A 20,758-nucleotide genomic window follows, 5' to 3' on the forward strand; every position below is an offset into this window, starting at 1 on the left:
ACGCGCAAGAGCGAGAAACGTTAGGATAGGTGTCGTTATGTTTGACGTCTATCTAGCAATTGGCCACGTGCTCCAATAGCGGCACTGATTAAAATGGCGCGTGTTCGTTTTTTAATTTGTAGAATCTTTTTTATCTTTAACCGTAACCTCATTAGAATAGAAACGATATAGATTTCAATTTATCAGTATTTCAGTATAACAAAAAGCTTTAATATAATGATATAAAAATATATAATCTAATTAGAATACTTGCGTGTTTTTTATAACGAAGGCAAAAACTAGACTGTTTCTTTCCTTTGTCGTTACTTGTCGTCCATTCGATCAGCCAATCAGTGACGTGTGTACAAACGATGGTGGCGTCTCTAACGGAATATTGGGACAAGTCCGTTACAGTCTGCGCCAGGGCTCGTACCGCGCTCGTCAAGAGGAAAAATCAAAACAATGAACATGGCGGAGCCGAGCAACGAGGCTGCCTCCTCGAGCAGCGTTTCAGAGCAGGCCGCGTCGGTTGCACCGATGCGAGACGAGCTTGAAAAGGTCGAGGATTTCCTCGAGCCCGACAAGAAGCGTCGTAAGCAGGTGCGCGGCGATGGGAAAACCGAGCAGAAGTTGGAGCACCGATTGGGCGGCATCCTCTGCTGCGCAGTTTGTCTTGATCTGCCCAGGGCGGCCGTCTATCAGGTAAGTTTACGGTGCTCCTATCTTAAAAAAAGAAGAAAGAAAAGCTTTTTATATTGATTACGATTGATCATATGCAATTTGAGATTTTATCGTTCGAGCGAGATTTCCCGATCGTGATTCGGTTCTTCCACCCACGTTTTAAATAACATGGAATGTCTGGGCATTGTCCTTGCGCGCGACATTTCTTCCTTCTGCATATATATGTATGTGTATATGCTACACATGTACGTATATAAACGAATGTGCGTCATATTATGTATGTGTGTGTGTATATATATATATATATTACGACGTAGTTTATTTCCTTCGATTTCCAGCTCACTGCCATTAGATAATTTTCAATTTTTCAATTTGAACTTCAAACGAATGTTTTCCTTTCTTCGATATTGACTTATTACGGTCATTCACCTACAATAGCTGCTTTCGACGCGTTTGCTAATTCGATTATAATTAGAGTCAGCGGATAATTAGCGACATTATGTGAGTTGGTGGTGGTCCCATGGTAGTCAATGACTCTTCTATCATGGCTGAAAATATATATATATATATTTTTTATATCCATTTTAAGCGAAAATTAACGGCGATATTTTATCGTAATATTATCATTGGTAATAAAATATTTTATCATCGACGTAGTCTCTTATGTGTTATATATATTTTTTTCCTATTTTTTTAACAAGAATACAAAACAAATTCTCTTTCTCTCCTATTTCATTTTTCTTTATGTTCGTATTGTCTATGTATGATTAAATTAAATGAATAAATTATGTGAAAAAGAAAACAAAAGAATTATTAAAATTTTTTTCTGTTTTTTTTTTAAATTTTTTATTTTTTTTATATCGATACTACCATAACGTGCTATAAAAATAAATAACTTTTGAGCATAGATTACTTGCACTCTCTGGATATATAAAAATAGGTATTTGCAATTGTTAATATTATTAAATATTTGATATTTTCTTTTGATTTATTTAATGTGAAATGTAAATTAGGTAATATACTATCTTCGCATATATATATAATCTTGCATATTATTGGTATATTGTTTTTTTTTTACTAATCACTGGAAATATACATTATAAACTAAAGGTAAGAAAAAAAGTTTCGCAGGTAGGTAAACTTGTAATGCATTTCAGAAAAAAGCTAATTGATAATATGTAATTTATAGACTGAAAAAATACTAATTACCATGCTATTAATTTGACAAAAATATAATACAATTCATTTCTTAAAACTCTTTCAACTAATAATATTTTAAATATTAATCAATCAAATAGATTGTGAAGAAACTTTAATAAAATAGTAAAAGCATGGTTAAAAGACAATTGTATCTTACTTTTCCAACTATATAAATTTTAATATACATAAAGGTCATGAGAAAAATAACATCTTTCAATTTCTACAAATTTTCTTTCTACAGCTTTAGATAATTATTGTAGGATATTAAAGTAGAAAATATATTGTTTTTAAACGTGATCAAATATATATATATATATATATGTATGTAGATATTACATACACATTAATTTACTTTAATTATAAATTAATATTTATCACATTCGTATGTAATATATATTGATTTATAATTGAAAATATATCAATAATGTTTTAAGAAGTACTTAAAAAATGTTTTAATGGTATAAAGAATCTTATCACTTCCTATTTAATAATTAATATGTATATATATCCATGCATGTACATATAGTACTTAACTTTGAAGAATCCTGATAACCAAATGTTCACAGTCAATTGTTATTGATCCAAATTTCTAGAGTTGCGTAATTTTTCTCTACCTTTTCCTTAAATTCTTTTGTTGTGTGAGAACACTTTTATTCAAAAAGATATGTATTTTGTATTTGGAAATATATTACCCGATGTTATTACATACATATAATTTGGCTAATTGCCTGCCTTTGTTAGCAATACTGAAGAGTATAACGAGCACATGAATAGTATTTATTGTACATTTTGTAGACTAATGCAGCATAGTTTTAATTAACAAAGGTGACATAAATTAAACTTGTACATCCTTGTTTATAAATTTTTATATAGTTGCCTACACATCAATTTTCTTTAGATAGAATCATATTAGAAATCAAATAGTTATTTTGTGTCTTCTTTAACCTCTTGAAAGAGTAATGGTTAGGTAGGAAAATTGTAAGAGTCTATTAAATTGTTAGATCCATATAATCTTTTAGTACGTAATATTATATCTGTTTTATATCGTCCATATATTTATTGTAAAAAGTTATGAAGAACAAAGTCCAATATTATTTATCCGATAGTTATTATAAATAAATGTGGGAATTGCAATACCAACCAGTTATAAAAACGGCGAGAGCGTGAGAGTGCGAGAGAGAAAGCGAATTCTTGGAAAATCTGTACATCATGTATAGTTGAAGAGTATAAAAAAAATAAATGTTTTAAAGGTTATTAGTTAGTTATTTCACATAAAATATCCCTTTTCTCTGTTCCCATGCATCATTATCCTTTTTTCTTCCCATCTGTTGTCATTGCTGGCAGCATTAGAAATAGTATCATTGGCGATATCTATGTCAATGCTATAAGAAAATTTATGAATGAATACGTAAATTATTAATAGTATCCATATGATTTTGTGTTTCAGGTTATAAAACATCAAAATCATGGTAATATACATGACTGTAGTCTTATTTTATTTTGACTCATTATTATTATTAATAAATATGTACTATGTTTCTATTGATGAGAGAAGTATAGTATCAGCAGAATAAAAAAGTATATCATGGGCTAATGATATTTCTTTATGTAAAATCAAACGAGTCTATTGAAGCCTTAGATACATTTGACACATTTAAACTGCTAATACATACTTCGCAGATACATGACACTTCCTTGCATTTGATTGATAATTATTGATGTATCTAAAAAAGATCATATACAAAGTACATTAAGATGTATATATTAATGCTTGTTACAATGATGTTCACAGTGTACTAATGGACACTTGATGTGTGCTGGTTGCTTCACTCATGTCCTCGCAGATGCCAGGCTACGAGATGAATTGGCTACCTGTCCTAACTGCAGAATTGAAATCAGCAAAACGTCTGCATCTCGGAATTTGGCAGTTGAAAAAGCAGTATCTGAATTGCCGGCAGAATGTCAATATTGTGCCAAGGAATTCCCACGGAATTCCTTGGAACGTCATGAAGAAACGATGTGCGAAGAAAGGTAACAAAAACAAATGATAAGTAATAATTAGAGAATACTTATTTATTGTTATTTTATTATAGATAATAATCATTGTCTTTGATATAGGATATCAAGTTGCAAATACAGTAGGATTGGTTGCCCATGGCGAGGTCCAAACCATGAAGGACCAGAACACGAAGCACATTGCGTTCATCCTCATCGCACTGGAGCAGATGTTATGGAAGCTTTACGCGACATTGACGCTCGTACTTTAGAAGAACGTAGGCTCTATGACAATGTCTTTGATCTTTTGTCCTACGAAAAAATCACTTTCAATGGTCTGTATATGTCATTCGTTGATGTTTTCACTCACTTTTCCCCATTTTATTATTTATTTTGAAAAAGTTATATAATTTTATATTTTTCATCTAGCAATATTTACTATGTTTTAATAATTTAATATTTTTTTTAGATCTCCCCACTGTGAATAATCAAGTACCCTATTGTTCATTTTTGTTACTCTCATTGCTTGTATTACAGGGTATCTATAAAATTTAAAAATCTAAAGAATTTAATTATTTCTAGATTTACAAATGAAGCCGTACCGTACCGATGAATTTGTTCATAAATTGTTTTATGAAACATCTCGTTTCACGGCATTCAATAATCAATGGGTTGTGAAAGCGAGGATCAACAATAGTCAACGCGATCCTACTCAAAGTTCTGAACGTGATATAACTTACCAGGTATATATCAATTATCAGTAGTTGTAAAATCTACGAATTTCGCAATGAGAAAACAGTTCTAAATACCATTAATTTGTTTCATAGTTAATTCTGAAAACGAAAACAACATATCCTCTACCCCTGCACTATTTGATACTGAAAGGACCTTTTGGTGACATGAAAGTACAACCAAGAATCCATAGATTTGAATTCACAGAACAAGACAACGAAAGTCCATATTTGCCTATACCATTACCAGATACAGCAGAGTGCAATAGACTTCTTGCTGCAAAAGCAATTAGTTTCAGGTGAGCCACTTTGTAGAACTGATTATGATGCCGAATTAATTCATTAAAACATCTACAGGTCTCTATGAAATACTTTTAAGAGAGAGTTTTTATTATTTTAGGTTAATAATGTTCCTGGCATCTAAATAAGAATATATTTGTTATCGTAATCTTACGACAACAGAATGCGATAACTCAATTTCTTAAATATAATTATAATGAAAATGTAGATCACAAAAAGTTAGAACCATTTATAGTAACAATGATGATAAAGCTTATAATATGATTATAAAAAAAGATGCTAATAACATTATAGCGAGCAAAAGTATATAATTGAGAAAAGTAAGTTATTAATTAAAATATAATGTAAGGCAATACGTAGCAGGTATTTGAAGATACAAACGATCTAAGAGAATAATTTTCTTAGGTGTTTTCTCCCTGCTGTCTTTAATCATGTGTGTTTGTAAATTCTAAAAGTAAAAAAAAAGCTATCGTTGCAAAATCATGTAGAATCTTGTTAATCTATTGAATTATATTCGTGATTTTAAAAACACATTTCTAAAGTTAGTTTATTTAGAATTATAGTGAATGTCACAATGAGTTTATTATCACCTTAACTCACGATTAGTAAACAAAACTTAATATATAGATTCACCTATTTATATACTAAGTGTTGTTGATGTAAAATCTTATATTATTGTAATAGTATACATTTAAATAAATTTATTATAATGATAAAGAAATTGTAAACTATGTGCATATTAATGTACCTGTTCGTAACAGGAAAAAAGAAGTTCGTGTTAGATCGTTATAGTTGCGTTTTGAATTGACGACTAGCACGAATTCGATTGTCAAAGGAAATAAATATTCGATGACGTTTTTCATAACGAAGTTAAACAATTAATAATGATATAGATATTGAGATGTTAGATTATAAAAAAAGAATTTCTTCGATTAAGAGTTAGTAAGTGTATTCTAGGAAACTATATACTAATTCGTATACTAACTCGTAATACTATCGATGAAAAAAAAGAGAAAAAGAAAGAAAAACGAAATATTGAATCTTTTATATCTCGTAAATGTATATAATTGTTTCAAAAGATTAATAAGAGTATTTTTAATCGGTTTAAAGCGTTATGGCGATTAAAGAAACGAATCTAACAATACGATCGAGTCGATCATGACCAAATTTTTTTCAAATTGTGTTGCAACACCTACCTACGTAAAAATAAACAAAATATTTGTTTTCGTTATATCTAAACACGCGAGTTAAAAACATGCAATCAATTGCAAAACTTAACTCATTTCTGTATAAATGGAACGAAATTTGTTTTTTTAATATACGCGCCAAGTGTATCCTGGTTGGACGAATCTGTATCGTACGATTTTATTTACATGCCAAGTAACTGAATTGTCCGAGGTACGTCATGAAAGTTTGTTATATATAAGAAGCCGCTATTAGCTTCTAGCTAGTTTAGTAACAGCGAACGTCCTCGGTCTCTAGATGTTTAGATATCATCGGATCGACCAAAAGTTCTCGCGTGAGTGCATTATAACGACTTCAATCGTTCAGTTCACATTCGTCGATCACTTTACCTTTTTCAAGATAGATATAACGCGTAGTAAATAAGTCGGATTATAACTATTGACAATTCGATGTTGAGTGTGTATTGAAAAGTGGTAACGTGTGCAACGTGATTCTACAATAATAAAAGCAATATCGAAAATTGAAATACATTGTCAGTTCTCTGTTTCCTCTGGATTTTAAGAAGAAATTTTTAATAGATTTTTCTTGACCAGTTCTTTTTTATTATTATTATTATTTTTATCATTATTATTATTTACCACTCGATGTCGCTAAACAGGCCTATTATACATTGTCATCGATGTATCTCTCTGACAAGGTAAAAATACAACTTTTTTATCAATTTGATTTTTCGCTTGCTCGTATACTATTTTTAATCCAATCTAATTTGCTCTACGTCACCTATATGTATATATTTAGCCAACGTTAGGGAAATGCATTTCGATTGCGAATTTATTTTACGCCAATTTAAAATTCATTTGATACAATTAAATTAGTTTTAATAATGTAATGTCTATAAAATAGTTTCTCGATGATTAAAACTCGCACATTAACACCTAACTAATTGCGTGAATTATATTTCCGTCTCATTTTTTAATTATTATTTTAAATAAAAGAAGTAAGAAAAATACGTAAAAATAAATATTAATTTTAACTAATGATTAAACAATTAAATTAATCCTACCATATAATTACTGTTGGTACTAATGAAAATAAAGATCATGATTCACAATTATGGCTATATTACGAGAAACAATTTCATTCGTGATTTTGTCGATCAGCTGATCGTAACAGTTGTAACAATATGGCGGCTATTATAATAGTGCTGAAAAGTTTGGATTAAAACCATTTCTTGCTTTTAAAACGTAATAAAAATGTATTAAATTAAAGTGATTAAAATATTTATTTTTTCTAATTTATATTTGAATAACTTTAAAATCATTAAATTTCATTATGGCGAATATTAAGGTATGAAATTGTTCGAAAATCGTATTAAATTTATATATGTTTATGAATTTACATGTTACCAACTTTACTAATTTTGATTATGATTTCTTTATAATATAATTAATAAATAATAGAAATAATTCATATTAAATGTCTCACATTTTTTTTGGATCATAGACAATTGACAGATAGTGCAACAGGTAAAGGTTCTCAAAAAAGTATAACAAATTTGAGGAAAAAATTTTTGTTATCTGTAAAGAATATAAAAAAGGAAAACATGTCAATGCAAAATCATTCCAAACTGTTCGCTCAGTTGAAAGATTACTTAAACAAATCTGGTTATGAGAAAAATCTTCAAGTCATTTTGTCTAAATATTGGATTGAATTGATACAAAAGATAGTATATACGCAAGGAGATACTTTGAGAAAATTATCATTGATTAGTGGTCGGAAACAACCTGATAAAATATTAAAAGAAGAGGAAAATAAAACTGAAACATCAAAAAATGTTCTTACTGTAACAACGGAACAGGAAGAACGAATTAATGAAAAGACTATTGATAGTACAAAGTTTGTGCAAAAACTGATAGAAAATCCAACATTTCAAAAAGTATAGATATTTTATAATTCATAAAAAATTACATACTAGATCAAAGATCTACATAAGAAGATTCTATTAATCAATTTCTTATTACAGGAAGATTTTAAGTTGAGCAATCCTAATGTTAAATTAAATTTGAAAGAGTTATCTTATTTACCACAGATATTTACTGCTTTAATTTTTAAATTAACAAATAAGGCAAAAGAGAGCGGTTTAACATCTATACCAAAATGGAAAATAAACATTAGTACTAATATTCCAAAGCATAGTATTATTTCTCGAACGCGTCATGTATTGAATAGTATTGCAACAGCTGAGTCAAGTGCCTCAAAGTTGAGAAGAATTGAAGATTTATTGGCACACATTGATCAGTATCCAGAAGCTCGACATTATGCAGTTAAAGAAGGAGCAATAAGTACTTTGTTAAGAATGCGGCAAACAATTAAAGATGAAAAAATTAAAGGTTTCTGAAATAGCTTGACTTTAATTTTCGAGATATATAAAAAAATATCGGTTATTATGCTATTGTTTCTTTTTTTTATGCAGCATCTATCAGAGAATCATTAGCGGTAATGGGTTATAATGATCCTCCGACTGGACGTGGAATTAGAATTCTTTCTATAGATGGAGGAGGAATTCGAGGTGTTCTTGTTATAGAAATGTTAAAGAAATTGGAAGAATTAACTGGAAAGAAAACACATGAGATGTTTGATTATATATGCGGTGTCAGTACAGGAGCTATTATTGCCACTACCTTAGGTATTTAAATAATCCTTTTCTTTTTTCATTGCTTACATCTTGCATAGAGATTAATCTATTGTTCGAAATATAGCCGTACCAAAGGAATTAGATGAAGGTATATGCAAGTAGTTTTAAATTCGTCCTTCTTTTAGTAGTTTTAAAATTCATCCTTCTGTCATAATTTGTATCGATTTTTAAACAAGGTAATATAAAGTTGTTGTTGTTTTAGGAGGGCTTAAGAGAAAGTCATTAGATGAAGTTTCTGACTTGTATAAAGAAATAAGTACTAAAGTGTTTACACAAAGTGCCATAAAAGGTACTAGTAGCTTGGTCTGGAGTCACGCATATTATGATACAGCACTGTGGGAGAAATTATTACGAGAAACAATAGGTGATAAACCTCTCATAAAAACAAATCGTGATCCAAATTCTCCGAAGGTATTTATTTAGAGCTCTGATATGATAAACATTTACAAATAGGATTTTTTATATAACAAAATTGTTTTAGTTCTCAGCTGTATCAGCGGTAGTTAATCATGAACGGGTGATGGCTTATGTATTCCGAAATTATACATTGCCATATAAAACTGAAAGTCAATACATGGGTTCGCATAAACATGCATTATGGGAAGCAGCAAGAGCCTCCGCAGCGGCTCCTAGCTATTTTGAAGAGTTTAAACATGGAGAATTCCTTCATCAGGATGGAGGTAATTTTCGCATGTAATATGTGTCTATTAAATATAATATTAAGAGATAAATAACCATTTTGATTATTTTTAGGTATACTAGTAAATAATCCGTGTGCAGTAGCAATACACGAATCAAAACAATTATGGCCAAATAATCCAATTCAATGTGTCGTTTCATTTGGCACTGGAAGAACGCCAAACAGAATTTCTGATACTAATTCAGCATCGGTAGAAGTAGCTATTTCAAGTTGGAAAGAGAAATTCTATAAAATATTGGATAGTGCTACTGATACCGAAGGTAAACGATAAAACAAATTATTTAAAGATTGATCTTCGTTACTATGAATTATTTGAAATTATTTTTCAATTTTCTTTTAGCTGTACACACAATGTTGAATGATCTTCTACCTGACCACGTATACTTTAGATTCAATCCATATCTTACTGAGATGTTATCTATGGTAGAAATAAGACCTGAAAAAATAACTCTACTAGAGCAAGATGCAAGAATGTATATACGTAGGAATGAACAGAAATTTGAGAAAGCTGCTATAGCACTATCTCAACCAAGATCAATACAACAGAAATTATTAGATTGGATCACTTTACAAAAAAGAATAACTGGTCTTTAAAGTACATTCATAATAATAATACTTAGCATTCCATGAATTAGATTTTAACACGTATTTGTTTTGAGTAATGCAAATGCTATTTCTAAATTTGACAGATATTCTATTTAAGGATTATGATTTTGTAATTATATACTGTAAATATTCTGCTTTTTCCATATGCTTAAAAGAATATTCTCTGTGCATCCATATAATGAAAATTTTCTCATTGCGAATAATTTTAATATTTTTTAGTTATCGTAACTATCCAACTGTGATACATATCTTTTGTGTAAAGATTTTTAGTAAAGATCCGAGAAGTATTATTAATATAAATATTTAATATTTATGTATATATAAAAATAAATATATATTAACAAATATTTAACGATTAAAAAAACTTTTAGATTTTTAACAGATAGAAATGAATATATTAAATTATATTTTGAATTGTATCAAATGAAAAAAATTGCGTATAAATTTATTTATTTTACCTCTTCATAAACTTCGTTTAATAGCATTTCATTCGAAGAAAAAAAGCACGCACAATCATGCACGTATGCACGCACGCACGTTCACACAATCATGCATGCATGCACGCACGCATGCATCGAACAATATATATTTGTTCGTACTTTCGTAATTCGTAAAAAAGGACAATATATTTTGGTCGTAACTAAATGAATTGCTGATACGATGAAGAACCAATCAGAATTGGCTGTGGGGTATATTAATACTATTTCGAAATACTTGAAAGAGACTATTTTAGACTCAACAGTTATTGAGTACTCGTCGAGTAGGATGGACCGAAACATCTTTATAGAAAGCATCAGCATATTAATTTCATAATTAGTTCCTTACATAGGTCAGCAAATCTGTATTTCACAAATTTCCTTTTTTATTAAAATTTAGAATAAGACAAAGGGAGGAAAACGTATTATATAAAAAAAAAGCTCTTGTCCTTGATAAAGGACAATGGCGATGTTACAACAATTTTTTCGTAGTTCTTTTTTCTTTTTCTTTTTTTTTTCCTATATTCTTATCGTACAATTGTAACGTTCTTCACATTTTATCGATATATATAAGCATATATGTACCTGTATATGTCATAAATTTATTTATATTACAGATTCACTCGAATGTCCTTCGAGAAGAAGTCAGATTTTGTTAATAGAATACACGAGAAGTTTCTTAAAACATAATGCGCATGTGCGCTAGTCGTCATTCGTAATGACGCCGATACCGACATCATTATTAGGAAATTCGTTGCAACAATCGAAAACGAGCAAGTATATTCAACGTAATTTGTTATCAAAATAACACATTATCATTATTTCACGTACGTTTTTCTTTTTCCCCATAAAAATAATCCTTCTCCGATAAATCTTGGAGAGAAATATTTTATTATCGATCATAACAAACAATAAATTATTTATTTAATGATTAACGATCGTAATACATGTAATACTTATCGTCATCTAGTGAATATTATTATATATCTTTGTTGTTTGTTTTATTTATAAACATTTAAAAATGGGACAGAAAACGATAAGCGAGAGGAAAATGATTCTATAAAGTAGCTTATCGATAATTCTGATTGTAATACAGTTATTTGTAATACATATTGAATTATTGATGAAATGCAGAATCATACAGAGAATAATTATTTCGTAGACTCGTGCGTTGACTAATTACACCTTATACTTACGAGTCCTTTAGATTTCAAATTTTCAATTGTAATCGTTTTTTTTCATCGTTAATTTAATTAAATTTGAACTAATATTTTTACCTTTCTTCGTTCAAGAGTGTGTATATGTGAATGTTCAACGTGTTACTGGCAAAAGAAATGTATTGAACGTAACTAATGCTTCAAAGTGTTATGTACACCTAGAAAGTTCGAAAAAATGTAATTTTTATGTAATTTATTTTATTAATAAAAAATCATTAGCACATTTAGTACTACATGTACCACCGATAATACTTATAATTTAATATTTATTACATGCGTTGAAAATAATTATAATAATTGTAAAATATATTTATAATAATGATATACATCATTATTATTTAATATAATATATACTTTATAACAAGTTTAAACATATTACCGTCAAAAGGAAGATGCATTAAAAAAAATCAAAGTATTGAATTAAGAAAATTCAGTTTGTTTAATTGTTATATATGTACATATTCAATATAATTTAATAATAATTAATAATTAATAATTATCAATTTTTATCAATATTTTGAATTATTAATACAATAATTATTATTAATTATTAATTATTATTATTACTAATTATTATTTATACATAATAATTATACAATAATTATTAATTATTTATATTTATTAATAGTTAATAATTATTAATTATTAATTATATAATAAGTAATAGCAATACATTTGGTCAAAAAATCAAATGGCATGAATGAAAATTCAAAGAAAAATGGTTCTATATGAAACGTATTAAATATGTTTAGTAGAGTTTACTTTGAGGATTATTGTTCAACAAACAAAATTAAAATAAACCGTTATCTTCTTGTCGTTATCGATGCCGAAATAAGCAGGGTCGTTCTCTACAGCGTTTGCGGTCTCGATAATATCTTCTCAGGGTATTATCAAAAATGGAAAAAGAAAAAAAAATGACGAAAAAGCCTTCAAAGTACATTGAACAAAAAATCAATCTTTCACGAAGTTGATTCTTAACATTTTCACTTAGTAATAACAAATGAGCGATTGAATTTATCATATGATTTTCGATTAAAAATTTATTAATTTTTTAATATTTACAACAACAAAAAAATATTAAAATAATTTCTATGCAACAAAAATTAGATAATGATATGAAATTTGATAGAAATCGATTCAGTAATTTCTAAAATATAATTTTGTATCGATTTGAAAAGCATAGTTTTGAGTAAAGCAGAGTTTAGAATTTAAGATACATACTTATATTTTAAATGACTGTAAATTTGTCGACTTTTGAAATATCTCGATGAAATTTTTCGTGAATATTTTTAGAGAGCAATATTATAGAATATTATAATAATAAATAAAATTATTTTTATATTCTTTTTTTTCTATTTTTATATCTAGAATAAAAGTATTTTTGAAAAATTGATTTTTTGTTGTAAATTTCTAGGTGTATATGTAAGCAGTTAATAAATATTGATGGTCTTTTGAAAATAAGTTCGAACGAGTATTGATATTATTTCACGATGGTTTTCAAGAAAATTAACGACGGCAGAGTTTGAATTTAACGAGTATGCAACGACTTTTCACGTGATGAGACCTGGATGATCGATATTACTTTACGCCTTTTTGTATGTAATTGTAATCTGTATTTGTCTTGTATGTAAATGTTATTGTAAACAATCCAAGTACTGTGTAAAACTAATTGTTTATGCTTATACAATCTTTGAATTTATTTGAATTTTTCAAACATTTCTTTTGCATCTCGTATTTTTGTTGTTCGATTGCATTTAATTTGCGATTAATAATTGTGTCCATAATTATAACAATGTATTTTTTATATTGAGATATTTAGATTATTGTGTCTGTGATGTAAATAAAATATATTTTTCTATTATTTAACAAAATATTTTTCAAAGTATGTATATTATACTGTTATAATGTAGATATTTTATATAATTATGAATATTTACACATGTCATGCAGAAAATATGTTTTCTGATATTTCTGACTATTTTCAAAATTGTTTAAACATTTTAAAAATGACATAACGAAAAATATTTCAGTTTTCTTTTCGAAAAAGACAATTATACAATAATAGTATTCCTTTATATTTTGTGATTATAATCATGTTAAATTAATGAAGAAATTAATGTAGAATAATACTAAAGGTTTCTTCTTTTTCTTCAATAACGTCTAAATATGTTTTTCATTATGTTTTGAGAGTACCAAGATATTCATGGAAAATTGACGGAATCTACAATTACTGTTTTCATTTTTTCCTTAAATTCTAGATTATTAAAATATTACAATTATTAAATAAATAATTGGAATATGTAATAAAATAAATCATAAAGTCAATTTTTTCGTTTTTTTTTTTTTTTACTTAATTCACTCTCACAATTAACGATACAATTAACGATGATCATGAAAAAAATAAAAAGAATGAAAAATATAACATTTCTTTCGTATTATTCTTATTGCGAAAATAATATCGTATAATTCGAATAAAAATTATTTGGGATCAAACATGTTGCGTTTGAGTCGGTGACGTGTTGAAAGAAAAAAAAGAAAAAAGAAAAGGAAAAAAGAATTATATTTAGCCCTTTGCAGACGTTTACGCCTCGTCAAAAGAAAAGCAAAATGTCCATAGCTATTATATACCTATTCGTAAATAATGAAATGTTTTCATCGACAAAATTACTTTTCCAAGTAATCATAGAAGGGTAGGACTCTAATGAGAGACACTTGTTGCACCCTCTCGTACCATGTTGCGGATGCGCAAAAGTGAAAGAAGATATCTCTATCTCGTGTTTATGATCAGTCTAGATTTTACTTTCGCGAAGGATAGAACTTGTTGTCTCCTGTTCTTGATAATTTTTCGATCCCAACCCCCTACGCTTTTATCGAATAGATATGTAATACAGGTACTATATTTTCATAAAGTTTACATACTTGTTTGCGTTTTATTATTAAAGCTTTTGATAGAGAGATAGAGATAGAGATAGATAGATAGACAGACAGATAGATAGATAGATAGAGAGAGAGAGAGAGAGAGAGAGAGAGAGAGAGAGAGAGAGAAAGAGAGAGAGAGAGAGAATACCGGCGAAGAACCGGATGAATGATTGATTAAATTTTATCATTGCTAAATCCACGAATTAGTCTTTGATATCCTTTCGATACGCTCGTTTAAAGAAAACTCAACGTTGAAAGAAAATGAACAAAGCTAAAGGGCAGAGGAGAGGGGTTAACGCACATCGGAGATTTCGATAACTATTATCAAACGCCTATACGATATAAACGATCGGCGATAAGGTAGCGCGATTCTGAGCGCGTGTTTGTCGTCATCATCAAGCTAAGTTCTCTCTCTCTCTCTCTCTTTATTTTTCTCTCTTTTTCTCTCTTCTCTTTTCTGACTGGATTCAAAGTGTCAGTAGGTGTTACGATCTCGAGAAGAATCGTGTTATATGAGGTATGTATGTCTGATCGAAATTGTAATGAAAGACATCTGTGACCATTTTATCTTGTGATCTGATAGACTAATAGCTCGAAAGCATGAATTGTTTTACCTAAATTGAATCGTTTTTTTATTGATTAATATATATATATATATATATATATATATATATATATATATATACACACACATATATATATATATATATGTATGTATGTATGTATGTATGTACGAATATTTTTTTTTTCGTTTTTATTTATACGTTTCAGAGATAGGAATAATAAGAGGATACGAGTGAAAAAAGCAAAGGAAAATCCAAACGTTATCATTTTCCATATCGTTTGGAAAGTACGATAATCGATATCGACATTACGAATCATCATCAAGTTCAAGTTAGAGCAGAGCACGATGACGTGAAGGCCGACGAGATTCGAAGAGATCGACGTAGGAGGAAGAAGAGAGAATAAACGAAGATAACGACAATGCGATTATGTGTAATTTATATAATTGCGCATCTTTTTGTTACGACAAATCGAACATCGTATTGTTAGTTTGTTCGTTGTTGAAGAAAATCGTATTGGATGTTATTCGAATGTATACAATTATGTATATGAAAAAGATTGTATTTGTATCGGTAAAGTTTTAAGAACGTGTCATTTTGTGAAAATATTGACTGTTCATCGAAATCGTTGCAATTTCGATTTAAGAACTTATAGATATATGATAGCCGAGTTTGTCGGTGCGATAGATGATCAAACATATCAGCCGATAATATAGAACGCAGCGCGCAGTTTTCTCTTCCCCGATGCGCGAGAATGATCGTTAAAGCATCTCGGTTTCGATCTCGGCTAATCGTAAGTCAGGATGCGCTCGCGATCGATCGTGCATCCGTCGTTGGGGGTTGCATCTTTCGAGCTTCCTCTTCCTGAGATCGTCGTCGTACGTCTATAAAATAACTCTTGGTTTTACACGCCGGAAGAACAGAAATAGAATTGAGAAAACAGGCTAACGATCGAGATAATCCGACGTTGATAGCGTCCGAAGAAATGGGGTTATCGAAGCGTGAGGAAGGTGTTAACCAGTGAAAATGAGACTTGAACAGAGAAGAAGTCCGTTGTCCAATTTGAGAAAGGAACGATGAAGAAAATCGATCGATCGTCGGTCGGTCGCGCTTACGACAGTTCTTCCTAAAGTTTCGGACATATATTGCATTAGATTATTTTATTTCGTTCTTTCTTTCTTTCTTTCCTTGTTCTTTTTTTCCTTTTTTTTTTCTTTCTTCATTATCTTCCCTTGTGAATCGTGCTACGTTAATCGGAGCATAGGATAAAGGAGATCAGCTCGCATCGATGGGGATCTCGCGTCGTTGGATCTTCATTCTGACGACGATCTTTTCTTTGATGCGTCATGCCGCACAAGGGAAGGTAACCTGTCGCGAGATACAATTCCCACGCGATTGCGAAGTGCTCTGTAGCACAAATCAAACTGGGGTCATTTCGTGTGAACTACGAGTAGCCGTTATATTGCCTGCTGATCCAAACTTCGAGATATCTTTGCCTAAAGTTTTACCTGTTCTCGGTAAGATCAAGACATTCTCTTATATTCTCTTGTCGTGCAATTAAAAATCATTTGACGACTACTTTCGTGAATTTCTTTTTTCTTTTTCTTTCTTTATTTATTGCCTTTTTTTTCTGAAGATTTGGCAGTTTACGATGCCAGAGCTCGCAATCTGCTGCCGTATTGGCTGAATCTCACGTTTTTACCTCAGGACGACCACTGCGACGCGATGTACGCACAAGTTTGTTCGATCGATAGTTACTTGAATTGCGTGCATCTCTTTCTTGGACCGGCTTGCGATTATTGCGTCGGTGAGTGATTTTCATGGGATTAACTTACGTTTCTGCGCTTACATTTATCGTCGTCTTCAAAGTTCCTTTTTTATATTTTCTTTCTTTTTCCTTCCAACTTTTATACATTTACGAACGCCTATACAGCCATCTTTAAATTTTCCTTTGGTTTTTATGATAGACAAACTTTTGATTTATTTTCAGCCGTCGTTGGAAGAGCGGTCAAGTTTTTAGGCGCCCCCTTGATTACCACAGGAGGATTTACTTTCGATTTTACACAGCAAAAGAAGGAATGCAAGGACGAGTACTTTATGACTACACGTGTTGGGAATTTGGCTTTCAGGGATATAGCGCAGTTCTTAATAGCTATCATAAATTAGTAAGTACAACCAAAATTAGATCGTTTTACAATATTTTATGATAAATAGTGGATTTTTATTTGAGAAACGTTTGATTTCATTCAGTTACGAATGGCGGAAGGTCCATTTGTTTTATGCGACGAATGGACAAATTCAAGTTGGCGGGAGACATAGTTGTCAATTAATGATGAAATCTATGGTCGAATATCTTAAAAAGGAGCCTAACTTTACATTTGGTACTTATGACATTGAAACTGCCACGTCGGTGGATTATTCGGAAGCTCTGAAAACACACGTTGGCACTTCTTACGGTGGTAAGCGATTAAAATTTTCTTCTTTATACTTCCTCTTCGACATTTTTTACATTGTCAACTAGGATTAAAGTATTCGTCGATTTACGTCTGGTCCCATTCTCTTCGGTTAGAAGTTTTTCTCGAATTGCTGCATAGATGGCAAACTCCTTTCACGATCGCTATGTCTACTTTCTTTTGTAGAAGGATATTAGTCTTTCTTTCTTTTTTTTTTTTAGAATTTTTATAATAGCTCCATCTCTCTCTCTTTTTCTATAAAAAGCTACTTATCATCAGAAGTTGGCAATTTTTCTTCGACGTTCATGAAGATGGTTTACGATCGATAAGAACTTGAGGACTTCAAGGACGAATAATAAAAAGGGGACTCTGACAAAGATTAAATATTCTTCTTGAGGAGGAATATTTCTGTTATCGCGAATACGAATGGCGATTTGTAATATGGTGGATGGCACAAATCAGATTCGTATGATGAACGTTCCACGCATTACAAGTTTTCTTTCTTTGTAGGATTTATTTAGGCCAAGAAGATAGTACCGGACTGTTAATATTTATTCATATTTATCTATTGCTATTCGTTTAGACGATAAATCATTCTCCGAGGTAATTAAGATCCACTTGTGGAAAAATTAATTACGTCCCAGAAGGGGTCCGTTTATTGTCAGACGTAGATCATTCCTCTTAATATACATTAATCATCTTGAGTGGATTAAAGAGTGGAAAAATTACTTTTTTTCATGTAATACTTGATAAGGTAAAAGGCGCTATCTATACAAACAGATATGGCGAACATTTGTTTTTCCGTCTGTTCCAAGAAAGCCAAGAGATTTGCGAGCTTGGTAATCGTTAAAGTTTTCCCAAAGGTTCGTAACAACCATGTATGGGAGATTAAAATAACACAAGCATTTAGCGAATAGTAGCAATACGTTTGTGCTCTTATCGAATTTTCTATTTTAGTCAGACCAAGTTGACGTTATCGTTTCGTTTACTTTATCGCGCATCGTTATCGCTTACTGGTCGAACATCTCTATTATTGATATCCGTTGATATCAAATCATCTTGATACGGTGTACGTTAATACGTCAAAAAGTCTATATTTAAATGTTTCCTTAATGAAATTGAAAAATTTACTGCATGATATTGTTAATGCCTTGCGTTTATTCGACGTTACTCGAGAAGACAACTTTTTTCTGTCGACTTTTGTTTTCGTTATCTTATCGATCGGAATTCTTTTTGCCGATAGTCGATAATGCATAATTATTATTGTAAAACGACGAAAACAACGACGATCGGTAAATCTGAGATTAAATTTATCGACCGCGGAAAATACGTGAGATTTCGATAATGAAACATGTTGAAGATACACGAGGTCGATAAAGGAATAAATTTTTCACTTGATATCTATTTTTTACTTGTAACCATCGATAAACTCAACTGTTTTAAATCAAATCGATTAAAAGTTAAATAGCAACGTATGTAATAATGTCGAAGAAATTAATTGATATTGATTCATTTATCTAATGACATTTAAACAATTTAAGAATATTACGATTATAGTGGTACAGGATGTTGGAAAAATAAAACTTGTAAAAAGCATTCAAAATCGATGTTTCTCGATTCTGAATGTAAAATAAATGGTCCGCGTTAAACTACGCTCGTTAAACAAACAAAAGTTTACAAGGATTGCTCGAAGCTTTGCCTGAAACGTTAACAACTTTGCTCATAGGTCCTCAAAGCTGGTATCGCATCCGTCACTTTGAAACTTAATTAAATCAAATTGCAGCAAGTAAAACTTTAATAGAATCCCTTTATACATTGGCTTTAACGTTAGGACAGATCATCTTGAATTATGACGTAGAAAATAATTTAAAAAAAAAGTTTTATTTCCTTTTTAATAATCGTCGATTCGCGACGGATCAGTTACGATAGGACGCCCTGCATACAGATGGTAAATACATATAGTAAATACAAATGCACATGAGAGTTTATCACTAGCGAGTACCATTTTGCATTCAATTTTCTACTGTCCCTTGCAGACATTTACTTCCCCTCATCGCTCGCGTTATGGATTCGATAACGCTTAAAGGACAGTATAAAGGAATAGCTAGATAGAGAAGTATGTGTAGATAGATACGAGTGCAAATAGATAAAAGTATAAATTTGATTTATTTATCTATGTTTAAGTATGCATATCTAACGATAAATACGATATGGAAAACTAGAAATATACGTTAGGTTATATACAGGTTGTGAAAATATAGGAGCATATGGACATAGTCATGGCATGATAGATGAGGTCATTATAAATATATTGAAGATAGAAACCGCCGTCTCGCAATTTTAGTAACAGTTAAGCAAAATAATCCACTGATTATATTCTATTTATGTCGGAACTTTGACCGCTGTTGCGTGTTATGATTTATGAAATTTTCACTGCATCTCTATTGTTAATAAAATTCTGTTACCGCGAACTCGTAATTAAAGTAAAACTCCGTTTCTGTAATTATTATTTCAAATGAAATTCGAAGAAGAAGATAATTCGATAACTTGTGAAAATTAAAAATTTAAATGGTTAAGCGGGATCACGTGGTTATTATCTTACAATTAGATCGTTTCCTTACGACTGGTTACTTTCTCCTTTCGTAGAGCTCGAATACGACTGTTTTGCTTTTTTCCTTTACTTTCTTTCTTTTCTTTTTTCTTTTTACACCCTGTATAACGATACAAGTTAGTAGCAGTAAAGGTATCAAATATTCGCTTAAACTAGATATAAGCCGTTGTGAAATAACGATAAGTTAAATTTAATAAATAGAGATAAAGAGACGACGGTCAACGTTTGATGAGTGTAACTGTGAGATCTTTGTCGGTGCGCGATCGAAAGAAGAGGAGAAAAAAGGGCGCGTCGAAGGTACGGTGAGATTTTACTGGTGGGGTTTCATTATTTCAATGGAAGGGTGGACGAGATCGGACGCATGCGTTCTTCCATTTTACTCGTCAATGACAATCCGCGCCAACCTTACACACGAGTAGAGCACTGTATGCGAGCGCGCGTGTATGC

At 30.4% G+C, this 20,758-nt stretch overlaps 3 protein-coding genes across 9 annotated transcripts in view; all 3 read left to right on the forward strand.

Moving 5' to 3' along the window:
- The first annotated feature begins 313 nt into the window (after nucleotides 1-313).
- LOC127070855 (cysteine and histidine-rich protein 1 homolog) lies at nucleotides 314-6,597 on the forward strand. The gene is made up of 6 exons (XM_051009389.1): nucleotides 314-681; nucleotides 3,653-3,891; nucleotides 3,979-4,190; nucleotides 4,438-4,598; nucleotides 4,683-4,885; nucleotides 4,987-6,597. Exons 1-6 carry the CDS (start codon nucleotides 442-444, stop codon nucleotides 5,012-5,014), a joined length of 1,083 nt encoding a protein of 360 aa, XP_050865346.1. The 5' UTR covers nucleotides 314-441; the 3' UTR covers nucleotides 5,015-6,597.
- Nucleotides 6,346-13,298, forward strand: LOC127070852 (calcium-independent phospholipase A2-gamma-like). 6 transcript variants are annotated; one of them, XR_007784714.1, is made up of 10 exons: nucleotides 6,621-6,768; nucleotides 7,575-8,007; nucleotides 8,095-8,461; nucleotides 8,545-8,757; nucleotides 8,831-8,854; nucleotides 8,969-9,177; nucleotides 9,248-9,446; nucleotides 9,520-9,726; nucleotides 11,166-11,321; nucleotides 13,180-13,298. XR_007784714.1 is itself a non-coding variant. In XM_051009373.1 (9 exons), exons 2-9 carry the CDS (start codon nucleotides 7,675-7,677, stop codon nucleotides 10,058-10,060), a joined length of 1,806 nt encoding a protein of 601 aa, XP_050865330.1. In that variant the 5' UTR covers nucleotides 6,346-6,405; nucleotides 7,575-7,674; the 3' UTR covers nucleotides 10,061-10,371. The 6 variants fall into 6 exon arrangements, 5 of the variants coding, with proteins under 5 accessions (XP_050865330.1, XP_050865331.1, XP_050865326.1 ...); XM_051009373.1 differs by lacking the exons at nucleotides 6,621-6,768; nucleotides 11,166-11,321; nucleotides 13,180-13,298 and adding exons at nucleotides 6,346-6,405; nucleotides 9,807-10,371; XM_051009374.1 differs by lacking the exon at nucleotides 13,180-13,298 and having other exon boundaries at nucleotides 11,166-12,165.
- The window catches only part of LOC127070851 (atrial natriuretic peptide receptor 1-like), a 46,175-nt gene continuing 38,666 nt past the window's right edge, over nucleotides 13,250-20,758 (forward strand). Inside the window, exons 1-5 of one of the 2 annotated variants that reach the window (XM_051009367.1) lie at nucleotides 13,250-13,360; nucleotides 15,456-16,764; nucleotides 16,884-17,054; nucleotides 17,238-17,412; nucleotides 17,498-17,706. In XM_051009367.1, the coding sequence (XP_050865324.1) occupies nucleotides 16,536-16,764; nucleotides 16,884-17,054; nucleotides 17,238-17,412; nucleotides 17,498-17,706 (784 nt within the window). In that variant the 5' untranslated portion in view covers nucleotides 13,250-13,360; nucleotides 15,456-16,535. Of the gene's footprint in view, nucleotides 13,361-14,823; nucleotides 15,202-15,455; nucleotides 16,765-16,883; nucleotides 17,055-17,237; nucleotides 17,413-17,497; nucleotides 17,707-20,758 lie in introns of those variants that run through there. The other variant, XM_051009368.1, reaches the window with a different exon arrangement.

Source organism: Vespula vulgaris, chromosome 19 (genome assembly GCF_905475345.1).
Source record: "Vespula vulgaris chromosome 19, iyVesVulg1.1, whole genome shotgun sequence".
NCBI lineage: Eukaryota > Metazoa > Arthropoda > Insecta > Hymenoptera > Vespidae > Vespula > Vespula vulgaris.